General features: G+C 30.4%; 1 protein-coding gene across 1 annotated transcript; it reads right to left on the reverse strand.

The window, feature by feature from the left end:
- Nucleotides 1-59: 59 nt before the first annotated feature.
- LOTGIDRAFT_136010 (hypothetical protein) lies at nucleotides 60-12,678 on the reverse strand (the record flags this gene model as incomplete). Its single annotated transcript, XM_009046492.1, has 13 exons — nucleotides 60-250; nucleotides 893-971; nucleotides 2,958-3,048; nucleotides 3,256-3,411; nucleotides 3,698-3,854; nucleotides 4,576-4,784; nucleotides 5,093-5,190; nucleotides 5,523-5,606; nucleotides 5,975-6,057; nucleotides 6,782-6,934; nucleotides 11,225-11,566; nucleotides 11,705-11,894; nucleotides 12,199-12,678. Coding segments are annotated over 13 exons (2,313 nt in total), but the record flags the coding sequence as incomplete, so codon positions are not given.
- Nucleotides 12,679-13,043: the final 365 nt, after the last annotated feature.

Genomic DNA, 13,043 nt, shown 5'->3' on the forward strand with positions numbered 1-13,043 from the left:
GCATTCAAATTGTTAACAGAATTTGTACTGGTATATGCTAAGTTACTTTAAAAACAACTTTACAAACACAGAAACATACCTTTCTTTACTGATGTCCATAACTGATCTTTATTGGAACATTTTTCAAAGTTTGATGGTAAACGTACATGTCCTGAACAGACATACCAAAACAATATACCAAAAGCATAAACATCTACACTGTTATCATAATGTCCACTGAATAGTTCCGGTGCCATGTGTATTGGTGTTCCTGAAAGTACCAGTAGATTATAACATTTTCTTTATAGTTGAAGTTTTCCTCTGGTCTTAAACTTATCCTTGTAAAATTTGGTCCAAAATAAGGTCCCCAGCACTGGCATTTTACAGATAATACATCATTTCAGTACAAAGACATTGTCTGGAGCATTTGGCAGTTGTAACAAGAATTATACTATATAAGTATGATCTGACAAAGTGACTGAGTGTATAACTAAGGTGTAATGGACTGACAAAGTGACTGAGTGTACAACTAGGGTGCAATGGACTGACAAAGTGACTGAATGTATTACTAGAGGGTAATGGACTGACAAAGCGACTGAGTGTATAAATAGGATGTAATGGACTGACAAAGTGACTGAGTGTATAACTAGGGTGTAATAGACTGACAAAGTGACTGAGTGTATAAATAGGATGTAATGGTCTGACAAAGTGACTGAGTGTATTACTAGGGTGTAATAGACTGACAAAGTGACTGAGTGTATAAATAGGATGTAATGGACTGACAAAGTGACTGAGTGTATAACCAGGGTGTAATAGACTGACAAAGTGATAGAGTGTATAAATAGGATGTAATGGACTGACAAATTGACTGAGTGTGAACTAGGGTGTGATGGACTGACTGTTCAATACTTACCTACAATACTACCACTCATCATAGCTTCTGGTTTACAAAAACCAAGATCTGTTATTTTACCACGGTTATGTTCATCTAACTATAAATATTATAAGATTTAACCGACAAGAGTACATTGAAAGAACCATAAGGTGTAAATTATGGTAAAAAAGAAAAAAGCAGCCAGTTTGTAAAAAGAACTTAAGTTCACAAGATCCTTTCTACCGACCGATCCTTTGTCAAACCTATTGGCTTTGGACTTTGCTGGGTTATCCATACTTATTTACAGCTAGATTGGAATAATGAGGAAAGATTATTTATCTAGGTTAGTCTAGTCTAGGATACTAGACTTCCATATGCTGAGTGAGATTTGAGCCCCAGATCACCATTTTCTAGAGGTAACAAAAGTACAGTACTAGCTTCTTTAATAACTACGCACATAACCTTTCAAGATAGCTTGCCAGGCAAGGTAATATACGCCCACTGGCAGCTTTGATTTTGAATAAAAATATTTAGCAGTACAGTAACAATCACCAGTATGAAAAATTCAACCTTCAGTTATACACTTCATTTGAACTCTTTAGGGCGATACTGAATAATATTGAGTATGAGTTACTGCCCTTGTTCTTGAAAACATGTTCAATCTTTAGCTCGTGAAAACTCTAGAAGACAAATATTCAATCTTCAGCGCGAGAATCATGCCTTCTACAGTTTCTACGAGCTACAAATTGAACTATTTTCAAGAACAAGGGCAATAACTCATATTAAATATTTTTCGATTTTATCGATTTTCAATAGGGTTCATCCTCATCAAGATTTCAGCAAGTTTTGTCAATATCCATTAAGAATTGTGACTTGTAGAGTGCTTTTTACCAAGTTTTGTCAAAATCCAGCAACAATCATGCCTTATAGTGTTTACAAGCTAAAAATTAACACGTTTTCAAGAACAAGGGCATTAACGCATACTAAATATTTTCCAATTTTTCTGATTTTCAATAGGGTTCATCCTTGGGTGATTATGAACACTAACATAAAGTTTAGTCAAAATCCATCAAGAATTGTGCCTTCTAGAGTGTTTACGAGCTAAAAATTGAACGTATTTTCAAGAACAAGGGCAATAACTCATACTTAATATTTTTCGATTCTTCTGATTTTGAATAGGGTTCATCCTTGGGTGATTACAAACACTCATAAATATAAACCAAATGATTTAACCTGTGTTTAACTGAGAAGCGAAGTGTAGACATAAGAAGATCGCATTGCGTGCAGGTAACATGTCTTTTTAGGTTCTGTTATATATAGTGTTCGAATGATAATTATTTCATCAATTTGAAAGTCCGCTTAATGGGACATAAACATCTTTTCTTGAAAAAAAAATTTAAAATCTGTAATCTCTATAATATAAAAAGCATACCATACCAAGGTCATTATTTTTGTCAAAATTTGTCCCATGAACATATTAATGATAATACGATATAATCTTGCCTGAGAGAAATCACCATGGAATACCTTGTAAGTGACAATAGTCACTTTTTTTTAATTTTATAAGAATCAAAGGTCATATATATAAAATTTTAGAAATATTAAAACAGAACCTAAAAAATCTTGTTGTTACTCAGAGTTTCATGCTATGTGGTCTTCAGACAACTGACCTACTTTCAGAACATTTACAGAAATAGAAAGTGAAATTTCTAGTTTTGAAGGGATTATATGATTTTAGTATACTTCTAGTACTATTCTGACGGCTATTAACATATATTCAAGACTTTAATCAACCCTCAAAACTGTTAAACATAAATTGAATCACTATAAATCTTGCAATAAACATTTAAAATATCTTATATTAATGGTATCTCTAAGATAATGAAAAATGATAAATCAAACTGCCTTTAACAATTAATTCTATGTTTTTTTTTAATTCAGCAAACAAAATAGAAAAATAAGTGGAATAAAATGATATTTCAGCAAAAAATAAAAGAAAAATAAATGGAATTAAATGACAATGCAGCAAACAAAATTGAAAATTAAGTAGAATAAAATCATAAATAAACCACCATAGAATGCCCCTTTAAATAAAGTAACTTACTAGAACATTTTTAAGTTTGATGTCTCTATGGACTAATCCCTGTCCATGTAAAAATCGAATTCCTTCACCAACATCCATAGACACTTGTAATCTGCAATCATAGATTAAAAATCAAAACTTCATTGATTCGGATAATCCAAAAGGAATTTGATGAAATTGGATAGTTGCATAAGCCTACTCTTTTTCATTTAAGTGATCTTTGATTGGTACAACCTGTTGCCATTGTCCTTAAAACCAGAAAAGGTATTAGGAGCAAGCCAAAAACCACAATCAGGTACATTGCAATAGCCATACTTACCTACTGGTCCAGTCCAGTCCTAACTGTATAGCAGTGTAGAGATCTTTCTGTAATCTGTCCATTATCAATAGAACAGCAGGTGTGGTTCCACCTCCATACAGATAATCTATAACAGATCCTCGTAGAGCAACAATCCTTTCATGCTCCGGAATATTCCTGAAAATGGAACACAAATGATCTAATGTAGATCAGGTCTGGGGTAATTTTATTCTGTTACTGTGATCAATTGTAATCGATTTTAAGATTCAAATTTGAATATAATCAGATTTGTATTCGAGTATTTTTTCAATTACATGTAGTGTAATTGTAATAGATTATATCCACAAAGAAGCTGTAATCATGATAACTTTAAGAATTTTTTTTTTTTTATTTATTTATTATCAACTAACTGTTATTAAGAAAATAGGTATGTCCTAACCCTTAATGAAAGTATAAAACATACTTGTTATAGAAAAATTCCAAAGCTAAATCATTCCAATGTTTTTCATCTGGTGGTACCACTGATTTAATAGCACAAGGATGTCGTCCGGCCCACTTCTCACAAGCATATACTACACCATACTGTCCTCTACCAATCTCTCTACCCATCTGAGGCATACCTTCAATACACATAGACAAAACAGAGTAATGGCAGCTCATGACATATATTTATCACAAAACAAGAGTACTGGAAGCTCATGACATACATCTATCACAAAACAAGAATAATGGAAGCTCATGACATACATCTATCACAAAACAGAGTAATGGAAGCTCATGATATATATTTATCACAAAACAAGAGTACTGGAAGCTCATGACATACATCTATCACAAAACAAGAATAATGGAAGCTCATGACATACATCTATCACAAAACAAGAATAATGGAAGCTCATGACATACATCTATCACAAAACAGAGTAATGGAAGCTCATGATATACATCTATCACAAAACAGAGTAATGGAAGCTCATGACATATATTTATCACAAAACAAGAGTACTGGAAGCTCATGACATATATTTATCACAAAACAAGAGTACTGGAAGCTCATGACATACATCTATCACAAAACAAGAATAATGGAAGCTCATGACATACATCTATCACAAAACAGAGTAATGGAAGCTCATGATATATATTTATCACAAAACAAGAGTACTGGAAGCTCATGACATACATCTATCACAAAACAAGAATAATGGAAGCTCATGACATACATCTATCACAAAACAGAGTAATGGAAGCTCATGATATATATTTATCACAAAACAAGAGTAATGGAAGCTCATGACTTACATATATCACAAAACAAAAGTAAATTGTTACGGTACCTACCATGTAAAACATGATCCTTTAAAGATGTACTTTCTAAGGCTAACTTAGACACTTTAGGAGCATGAACTTTTCTTAGTTTAATTCTTTGGTCCTCTATTTTATCTAATCTACCAGTATGGCGTTGATCTAACTGTTTCAAGGCTGCACCAAATGATTCGTGTGATTTTTGCAGTCTGTCTTTAATTTGTCCAGCAATACTTTTAGCAAGTCTGAAAGAAAATATCATTTAATAGGCATGTTATAACATTTATCTATTATAACTTTATAAACAATTTCTGATTTATATTCATCCAATGAGAATCATTTTAGCCAGAAAATGTTCAGGACTGTGAAATTTAAAGGACTAAAAGCCCCAGAATATAGTGCTGGACAATAAACCTGTATTAGATAAATACCGGTATAGTAATTTATATTGTTAATAATATCACCTGATATCGAAATATTGCTATATTATGATATATGATAGTTATCATGAAATTTAAATCAAGAAGCTGTCTAATGAAATTGTGCCATTCACCTTGCTTCACTTAGACTATTTAACATGTCAGATGCCACCGTTTTCTTCCACTCATCATCAATTTTAGGAGGTGCATTCCATGGCATTGATCGTACTAGCTATAATGAATAAACAATATTCAAAATATATTTAATAATTATAGTTATTTGACCAATTGTAAATTTTTTAGTTAAGCTAATAAGTAATACAAATTTATGCCTTCAACTACATGTGTGTCCAGAATTATCTGAATTTAAATGTTATATTAACAAATCGTTTTTTATAGCCATATAAAGAAGAGACATAAAGTGAAAGTGAAGACCCAAATGAACCTCTGAAAAGAGCGAACCATGGTCTTTAATGTATACTAAGTTTGATTGCTGTGGCATACCTCCTCCTGAGTCAGCCAATAAACTTTTCAGCCCCTCCTCGTATTTGAATGTAATTTTACCTGTTTCATTCGATCTAGTAAAACTTTAATTAAAGATGAACTAGATCTGACTGTAATTTCAACTTGATATGCTGCATTCAAAATCTGAAATAGAACAATTTAGTTACTTACATACCAGTCTAAAAGCAGAGTTAAAACTGTATGTAATGATGAAAACTTTTGAAAACTTACTTTTAGTAAATGTTATAAACAAATGTAATTAATGTAATAATGAGCGATCACTACCTCTATTGACATTATCATGACTGATTATACAATGTATAAATCTGTATACATTGGGAGAAATAATTCTTTAACAATTCTTGTTATTTTGGAAACTGGTGCATACTTCTCAGTTTTTCATCATTGACAAATTGAGTAATAATTCTACGCATAGTTTTACAAAATTATCTCAAATAAACACCATGAATCAATTGGAATCTAGATTAAAAGATGTTTATAATATTATTTACCTGTTTTAGGGCATCTGTTGTTTTAGCCTCTTCTGAATTTTCTCTTTCACATTCTAAACTTTCTAGACATCTTGTCAAGGTACCTGTTGGAGAATACAATTCAACAACTTCATTTGGTTTCTACAGCACAATAACACACATTCAACTTTGTTTTTAAATGCTCAATTTCTGACTCAGGACTTAAAGGATAGCCCTTTAACAGCTTCAAGTGAGTCATAAACCAAGACCTTCACTGTCATACCATGCATGAATTCTTCCAATAGAAAAACAGCTAACACTTCAATTCAGCAATCTTTTCGATACCTCTTCAATAATAATGTACAATCTGAACAATGTTGTTACATATTGCTAATATAAAAGTTGCTATTGAAGGACATGACAATAGCAAGTTTGCCAACCCATTGAATGGGAGAACCTCATTTATTTTGTTAATACATTAAAGGGACAGATTTCCCATCCTCTTGACAAATTATACTTTAGTCTCAAAAATGGGAATTTAGCTAATCAGTAATGCTGTACGCAGCTCAACGTCGAAACTTTAGCCTTCAAATCATGTTTGAGTCTAGAATTATCAGCGTCTAAATGTTATCTCTTGAGATTGTACCATACATATAGAAAGGACATCTATATAGAAATGGAAAGTGAAATTTCTAGTTTGGGTATTTTTGAAAGCATTATGCCATTTTTTGTACATTTCTAGTACTTTTGGAGATTAATTTATACATATATTCAAGAGCCAAATATAAACCCCTGAAAATGGCAAACCTGTCCCTTTAAATCTTGATTGATGAAAATAAAAAAACTTACCCGTATAAGAATCTCGTAATAAATTAACAGAACTAATGAGTTTGCCTGCTATATTATGGTTTAATTTATTTAGAACTAGCTCCTGTATCTGACCAGTACATATCTTTAACCCTTTAATAGTGTTAATTTTACCATCATCGTCTATATCAACACCTACAATATATCACATCAATATATCATATCAGTATATCACTTTGATAATTTAAATCAATATATCACATCAATATATCATATCAATATATCATATCAATATATCATAGCATATCAATATATCACATCATATCAATATATCACATCAATACATCATATCAATATATCAGACCAATATATCATGTCAATACATGTGTATCAGACCAATATATCGCATCAATATATCATATCAATATATTATATCAATATATCAGACCAAAATATCACATCAATATATCATATCAATATATCACTTAGATATTTTACATCAATATATCACATCATATCAATATATCACATCATATCAATATATCACATTGTTATTTTACATCAATATATCAGACCAATGTATCACATTGATATTTTACATCAATATTTCAATATATCATATCAATATATCATATCAATAGGGTTAGTATGATTTACAAATGTTTACTTTTGGGGTTTTTATTTGGGTTTACTACACTCTTCTATGATCTGATGAAATTGTCATGCAATGCTATTCATATTAACTAAAATATTCAACCTATCATTCGATCAAATGACTTCAAAAGTAATCTAGTCAACTGAAATTTGTTCATATAGTGTTAGAAACTGTTTTGTGAAAGCAAATGAAAAAGAAAACATATGGAACATCTTAAGATGTATACTAATAATCATATCAAATTAATATCAACATCGGCTGCAAATCGTCAATTCATTTAAAAAAAAGTGTAACAAGACATTCAAGGTAAAGTTAGTTTCATATAACACTTCTTGTATGGTCTATAGTTTGTATCTGGGAAATATTGTGATTCATATGAATGGTTTTTTTGGTTGAAAGCTGTTATTATTGCATGCCTATATTTTAAGCTAAATTAGTTTTAAAAACATGTTACATGGGTGTGAGGAAAATAAAACATTTGTTCAAGTGTAACTATAATGTTATCTTTTCTGAGTCATGAATTTTTTTTCTATTAATTTATTACTTAATAATATAAAATGCAGATTTCATATTATCATAATTTTTTATTTAGTATGGTTCTCTATTCCCTATATATTTCCTTTCCCATTTGATTAAATAGACGTTATAAAACTTTAACAATTCTGTGAGCTTGTTAATTTTAGAAATTGAAGGATTATATTCCTTTGAAGCACAAAAAATGTGTTGAACCTTTCCAAGAGGCTAGTTTTATACTAGACCAAGTTTTGAAATAACCTAAATATATCATATAATGTTTAAAAATATAGGAAGAGGAAAAATACTGAAAATTAAGGAAGCTATTTCACTATATCAGACTACAATAAAGTCAAGTCTTTAAATGGCATTTAGCATTATAATATAAACACAGCTTTATTGAACAACAATCATTGGTTAAAGTTTCATGCAACGTTTCAATGTGCTTCTTATTTACCTTAGGGCAACAGAAAACATTGAAATGTTGTATAAACTTTAACCAATGATTGTTATTGTTCCTTTAGCTGTGTCTTTATATTATATACATTAAAATTCAACAATTTTAGATGTCAATTTGACCTGAATGATGTATGCTAATTAGATGCCAGGTCATTCTGATGTCATCAAAATCTACTACTATATTTGATATAACCTAATTAACAGTTAACATCTACACTACATAGGCCAGTGACTTAACTTTTAACAGACGTGGGTGGGGTTGCTGACAACAACTTTGCTTTCTCATTGTTATAAAATAAGATTATTATGTTGTAATATTCATTATCTTCATACTGAAATACAATACCTTTTATTTCTATCTACATTCTATAATTCCAGTTCTTGAGCTATGATTAAGGTGTTTAACTCTTAATAGCTGTTTCCTAATTTCTAATGTCTAGTTTCAATTATTATTTCTTCAATAAGTTCAAATCAAACATTAAGTCTACTAAGAATTGTGCAAAATGACAAATTATAACATCCATTTTTAAAATATTGACAATACAGAATGAAATAATGAGGTGTTAAAGAGATTGTAAAGAGGTTTTCTAAATTTTGTATTTGTATCAGGGACACTGATAGCATCAATTTGCAACATTCCAATTTTCTAGCAGACACCTGTGGTTGCTGCAATACCACTAAAACTAAGCCTTTTATGAAGTCACGATCGCAAAAGCTGTTATTGATTATGAGGACCTTTGAGTTAATGATGTCATTAAACATTTGCAGAAAGCTATGACGTTTGATTGAAATCGGTGCTAAGAGAGTCCCTGGTACACATATAATGGTTAGAAAACAATCTTTAAAAACACTTTAAATGAGAGAAGAATGCAGTAATAAGGTTTTGATATGGTTATAATAATTTAATATGAATTAATCTTAGATATAATTGATAAGCTTGAACTTATCAAAATCAATTGCTTAATTTTTTGGGCCTATTGGCAGTTTTGCCCTCTCATGGATCGTTTATTTCAATATGATAAATCAATTATAGTTTTTTATGGCATAATCATCTCAACTTCATGGTGGTAATTTTTTTTCACTGGACTAGGTCAAGGCAAACTGGTCATACCATATTTACACTTTCTATATAACCTCCTTTATAAATCATACTTGAACTTTTCACTCTTGTGGTTTTCAGTTTTCTTTACAAAGGTCAGAAAAGATTGCATAACTTTTTGGCTGATAAAATTTGGAGATAATTACTTGTTTGTACTCTAATAGAAAATTTTCTTGAACATTTTACAGCCTGATACCTGACAGCATTAATTCAAGTCGCACATATATTATGTCAAAATTTCACAAAACCTCTTTCATTAAAATGTCTTAAAGAGATTGTAAAGAGTTTTTCTAAACTTTTTATCAGAGACACTGATAGCATCATAACATTATTCAGGTCTCTGACCTTTGAAGGTCTTGAAATTCCACTTAAACCAAGTTTAAGGCTCTTAGTTATTATTTTCAACTGAAGTGATTGTGAAGTTAAACATTTCTATCATTACAAATAAAACAATTGAAACATTCCATGCAAATTAAATTTGTCCAAATGTGGTATCAATTTTTGATACATCTCATGGAGTATATGAGTGTTTTTGTTGATTAACAGGTGAATGTTTTAAACCACCAGATATCACTGTAACGTTTACTTTAAAACCTGTATCACATCTACTATCAGTTGTTGTTATCTGGTTATCGTTTATTGACCCACTATCATCAAATTAATTTCCTAATCCTTTTCATGGGGTAATATTATACAGGTCTTCAGATAAAGAATTAGGTCAGTCTAGACACTTAAAAAGGTGTACCTGAAGAGCCATTTGAATACTTTAATCAATATCCACACTTCATTTTCAGAATGTCAAAAATCAATATTTTAGCCTTATAAAAAGTCAAATAATTCACATTTTCCTGGTGAAAAGGAAGGATTGAATATTCAAATCACAGTAATCCTTCAATTCAAATTTATTGCAATGTAAACAAATTCCTGTAACTTGTTCTTTATATCTAATAATAACTCATACTTGTTTTATATCTAATAATAACTCATACTTGTTTTATATTTCATAATAACTCATACTTGTTTTATATTTCATAATAACTCATACTTGTTTTATATTTAATAATAACTCATACTTGTTTTATATTTCATAATAACTCATACTTGTTTTATATTTCATAATAACTCATACTTGTTTTATATTTAATAATAACTCATACTTGTTTTTATATTTGATAATAACTCATACTTGTTTTATATTTGATAATAACTCATACTTGTTTTATATTTAATAATAACTCATACTTGTTTTTATATTTGATAATAACTCATACTTGTTTTATATTTCATAATAACTCATACTTGTTTTATATTTAATAATAACTCATACTTGTTTTTATATTTGATAATAACTCATACTTGTTTTATATTTCATAATAACTCATACTTGTTTTATATTTAATAATAACTCATACTTGTTTTTATATTTGATAATAACTCATACTTGTTTTTATATTCAATAATAACTCATAACTTATACTAGTTTTTATATCTAATAATAACTCATACTTGTTTTATATCTAATAATAACTCATACTTGTTTTATATTTAATAATAACTCATACTTGTTTTATATCTAATAATAACTCATACTTGTTTTATATCTAATAATAACTCATACTTGTTTTATATCTAATAATAACTCATACTTGTTTTATATTTAATTATAACTCATACTAGTTTTTATTTTTAATAATAACTCATACTTATTCTATCTTTCACATTAATGTGTGGGCGTATAAAAACTGACTCTTTTACTTACCAATAAAATCATATTCCATGGCTTGTTCTACTAATTCATTATGCATTGAACTTATTGTCTCTGATATCAACACTTTAACATCCTCTAACTTAGACACAGAAATCTGTAACAATGACTTATATAGTTCTTCCTCCTTTTCACGAGCGAATTCCAACTTCTTGGGTGTAATTAGTATGTCCCTCGCCATATCAAATGCTGATAGTATAAACATGTTCAAACATCTATTATGAGAATTATTTAAAACAGTAGCCGCATTGACTAGAAAACGCTTCAAAATTTGTCTTGTAAAAGAGGAAAACTTCTGTGGAAATTTTTGAAATTGTTCGATTAATATGCTTTGCACTTCATAATAGTCTTGATTTAAATTCCGTCTAGATAATGACTGCAAGGAGTCTGTAGAGTCTCTGGTAAGTTTGTATAAGTATCCTAGTTGTGTGAGTTGTTCCCTGGCACTATTGTGATTTGAAAGATGTGGCAGACTAGAAGATCGTCCGGACGTTTGTAATTTTGAATCTGACAACTGAAAGTTTAGACTCGAACGACCAGGTACATCAGGTGCCCCATCTGGAGGATCTGTATCAACTGTTTTAGAACCTGGAGGAGGAACTCGAACAAAGCACACAGGTTGAAAATTTGTCATTTTGGCTAAATCACTTAGTTCTTCAATATCCTGAAATATAAAAGATAAAAGGGTGTGTTGAAGTCAACAGGTAAAACTTGGCTTTTGAATTCAAAGCTACAACTTACTCTGTATTATTTTGTGAAATACTAATTGTACAATTGGGCATCTAATTAGGTCTTAAATTTTCATCTTAAGCTATCAAAGAAATCATTACAATTTTTTAAGTGTATCAGAGACACTCAAAGCTTTGGTTTGCTCCTTTCCAATATTCCGTTAGATATGGGCATTTCCAACTCTAAAAACATTTTTAAGTAAAGGATCTTGACATGTTTTCAGATAAGAAAAAGCCTACCTTGTCATGGAGTTGTTCGGTAACAAAACCGTAAATAAGTACCGGCATAACATTTTCCATACAGGCCTTAAGACATTCTTCAGCAGTTTCATCTCGAGATGGAGACATGACCAAAGTTGATCCAAATCGAAGCAAAGGATGATTCAAAGAAACTTCTAATACAGCAGAATCTTTAGCATAGTCATCTTTGTCCTTAGCATCAAGCTCTAGGTCTTGTCTTGGAATAGTCTTCCAGGGATTGTTATATGCTTCGAGATTGTCCACCAGGTCGTAATCATCAGGAAGGGCCAGACTGACAGATTGTGTTTCACCATGTTTAAATCTCACCATTCGATACTGAACACTGTTATCTAGTAATGGTAGAATTTGTAATGAAAATAGCTCATTAACAATTCGAGATTTAGCATAAGGAGTCTGTCCCACTACAACTATAGTCTGAGATTTTTCTATCACTGACAAAATTTCTGTTTCTTCTTCTTTCAGTAATTCGGCAGTAACAATTTGAGCTGAAATAAATATATAATATATAGATTTTCTGTTTTCAGATAATATAAGGTACACATTGACTAGGAGGTGAATGCAAATTAATCCCCTGAGGCTGGTCACAGCATGGCTGAAATCATGACTTGCTCAAGACTTGAATAGCCCAGGATTTAACCAACAGAAGGGGATTAAATCCCCATAGACCAGCAAGAATGTGTCTGATGAATTCATCTGACAATATCCAAATGTTAATTTCTTAGTAAAATTCCTTCATAGCCTCATCATAGGATAATAATTTAATAGGATACCAAGACTTATTCTACATGTCTTTGAATAGAACTCCCCCTAGACTGTAGGCTTCA

Source organism: Lottia gigantea (assembly GCF_000327385.1).
Source record: "Lottia gigantea unplaced genomic scaffold LOTGIsca_102, whole genome shotgun sequence".
NCBI lineage: Eukaryota > Metazoa > Mollusca > Gastropoda > Lottiidae > Lottia > Lottia gigantea.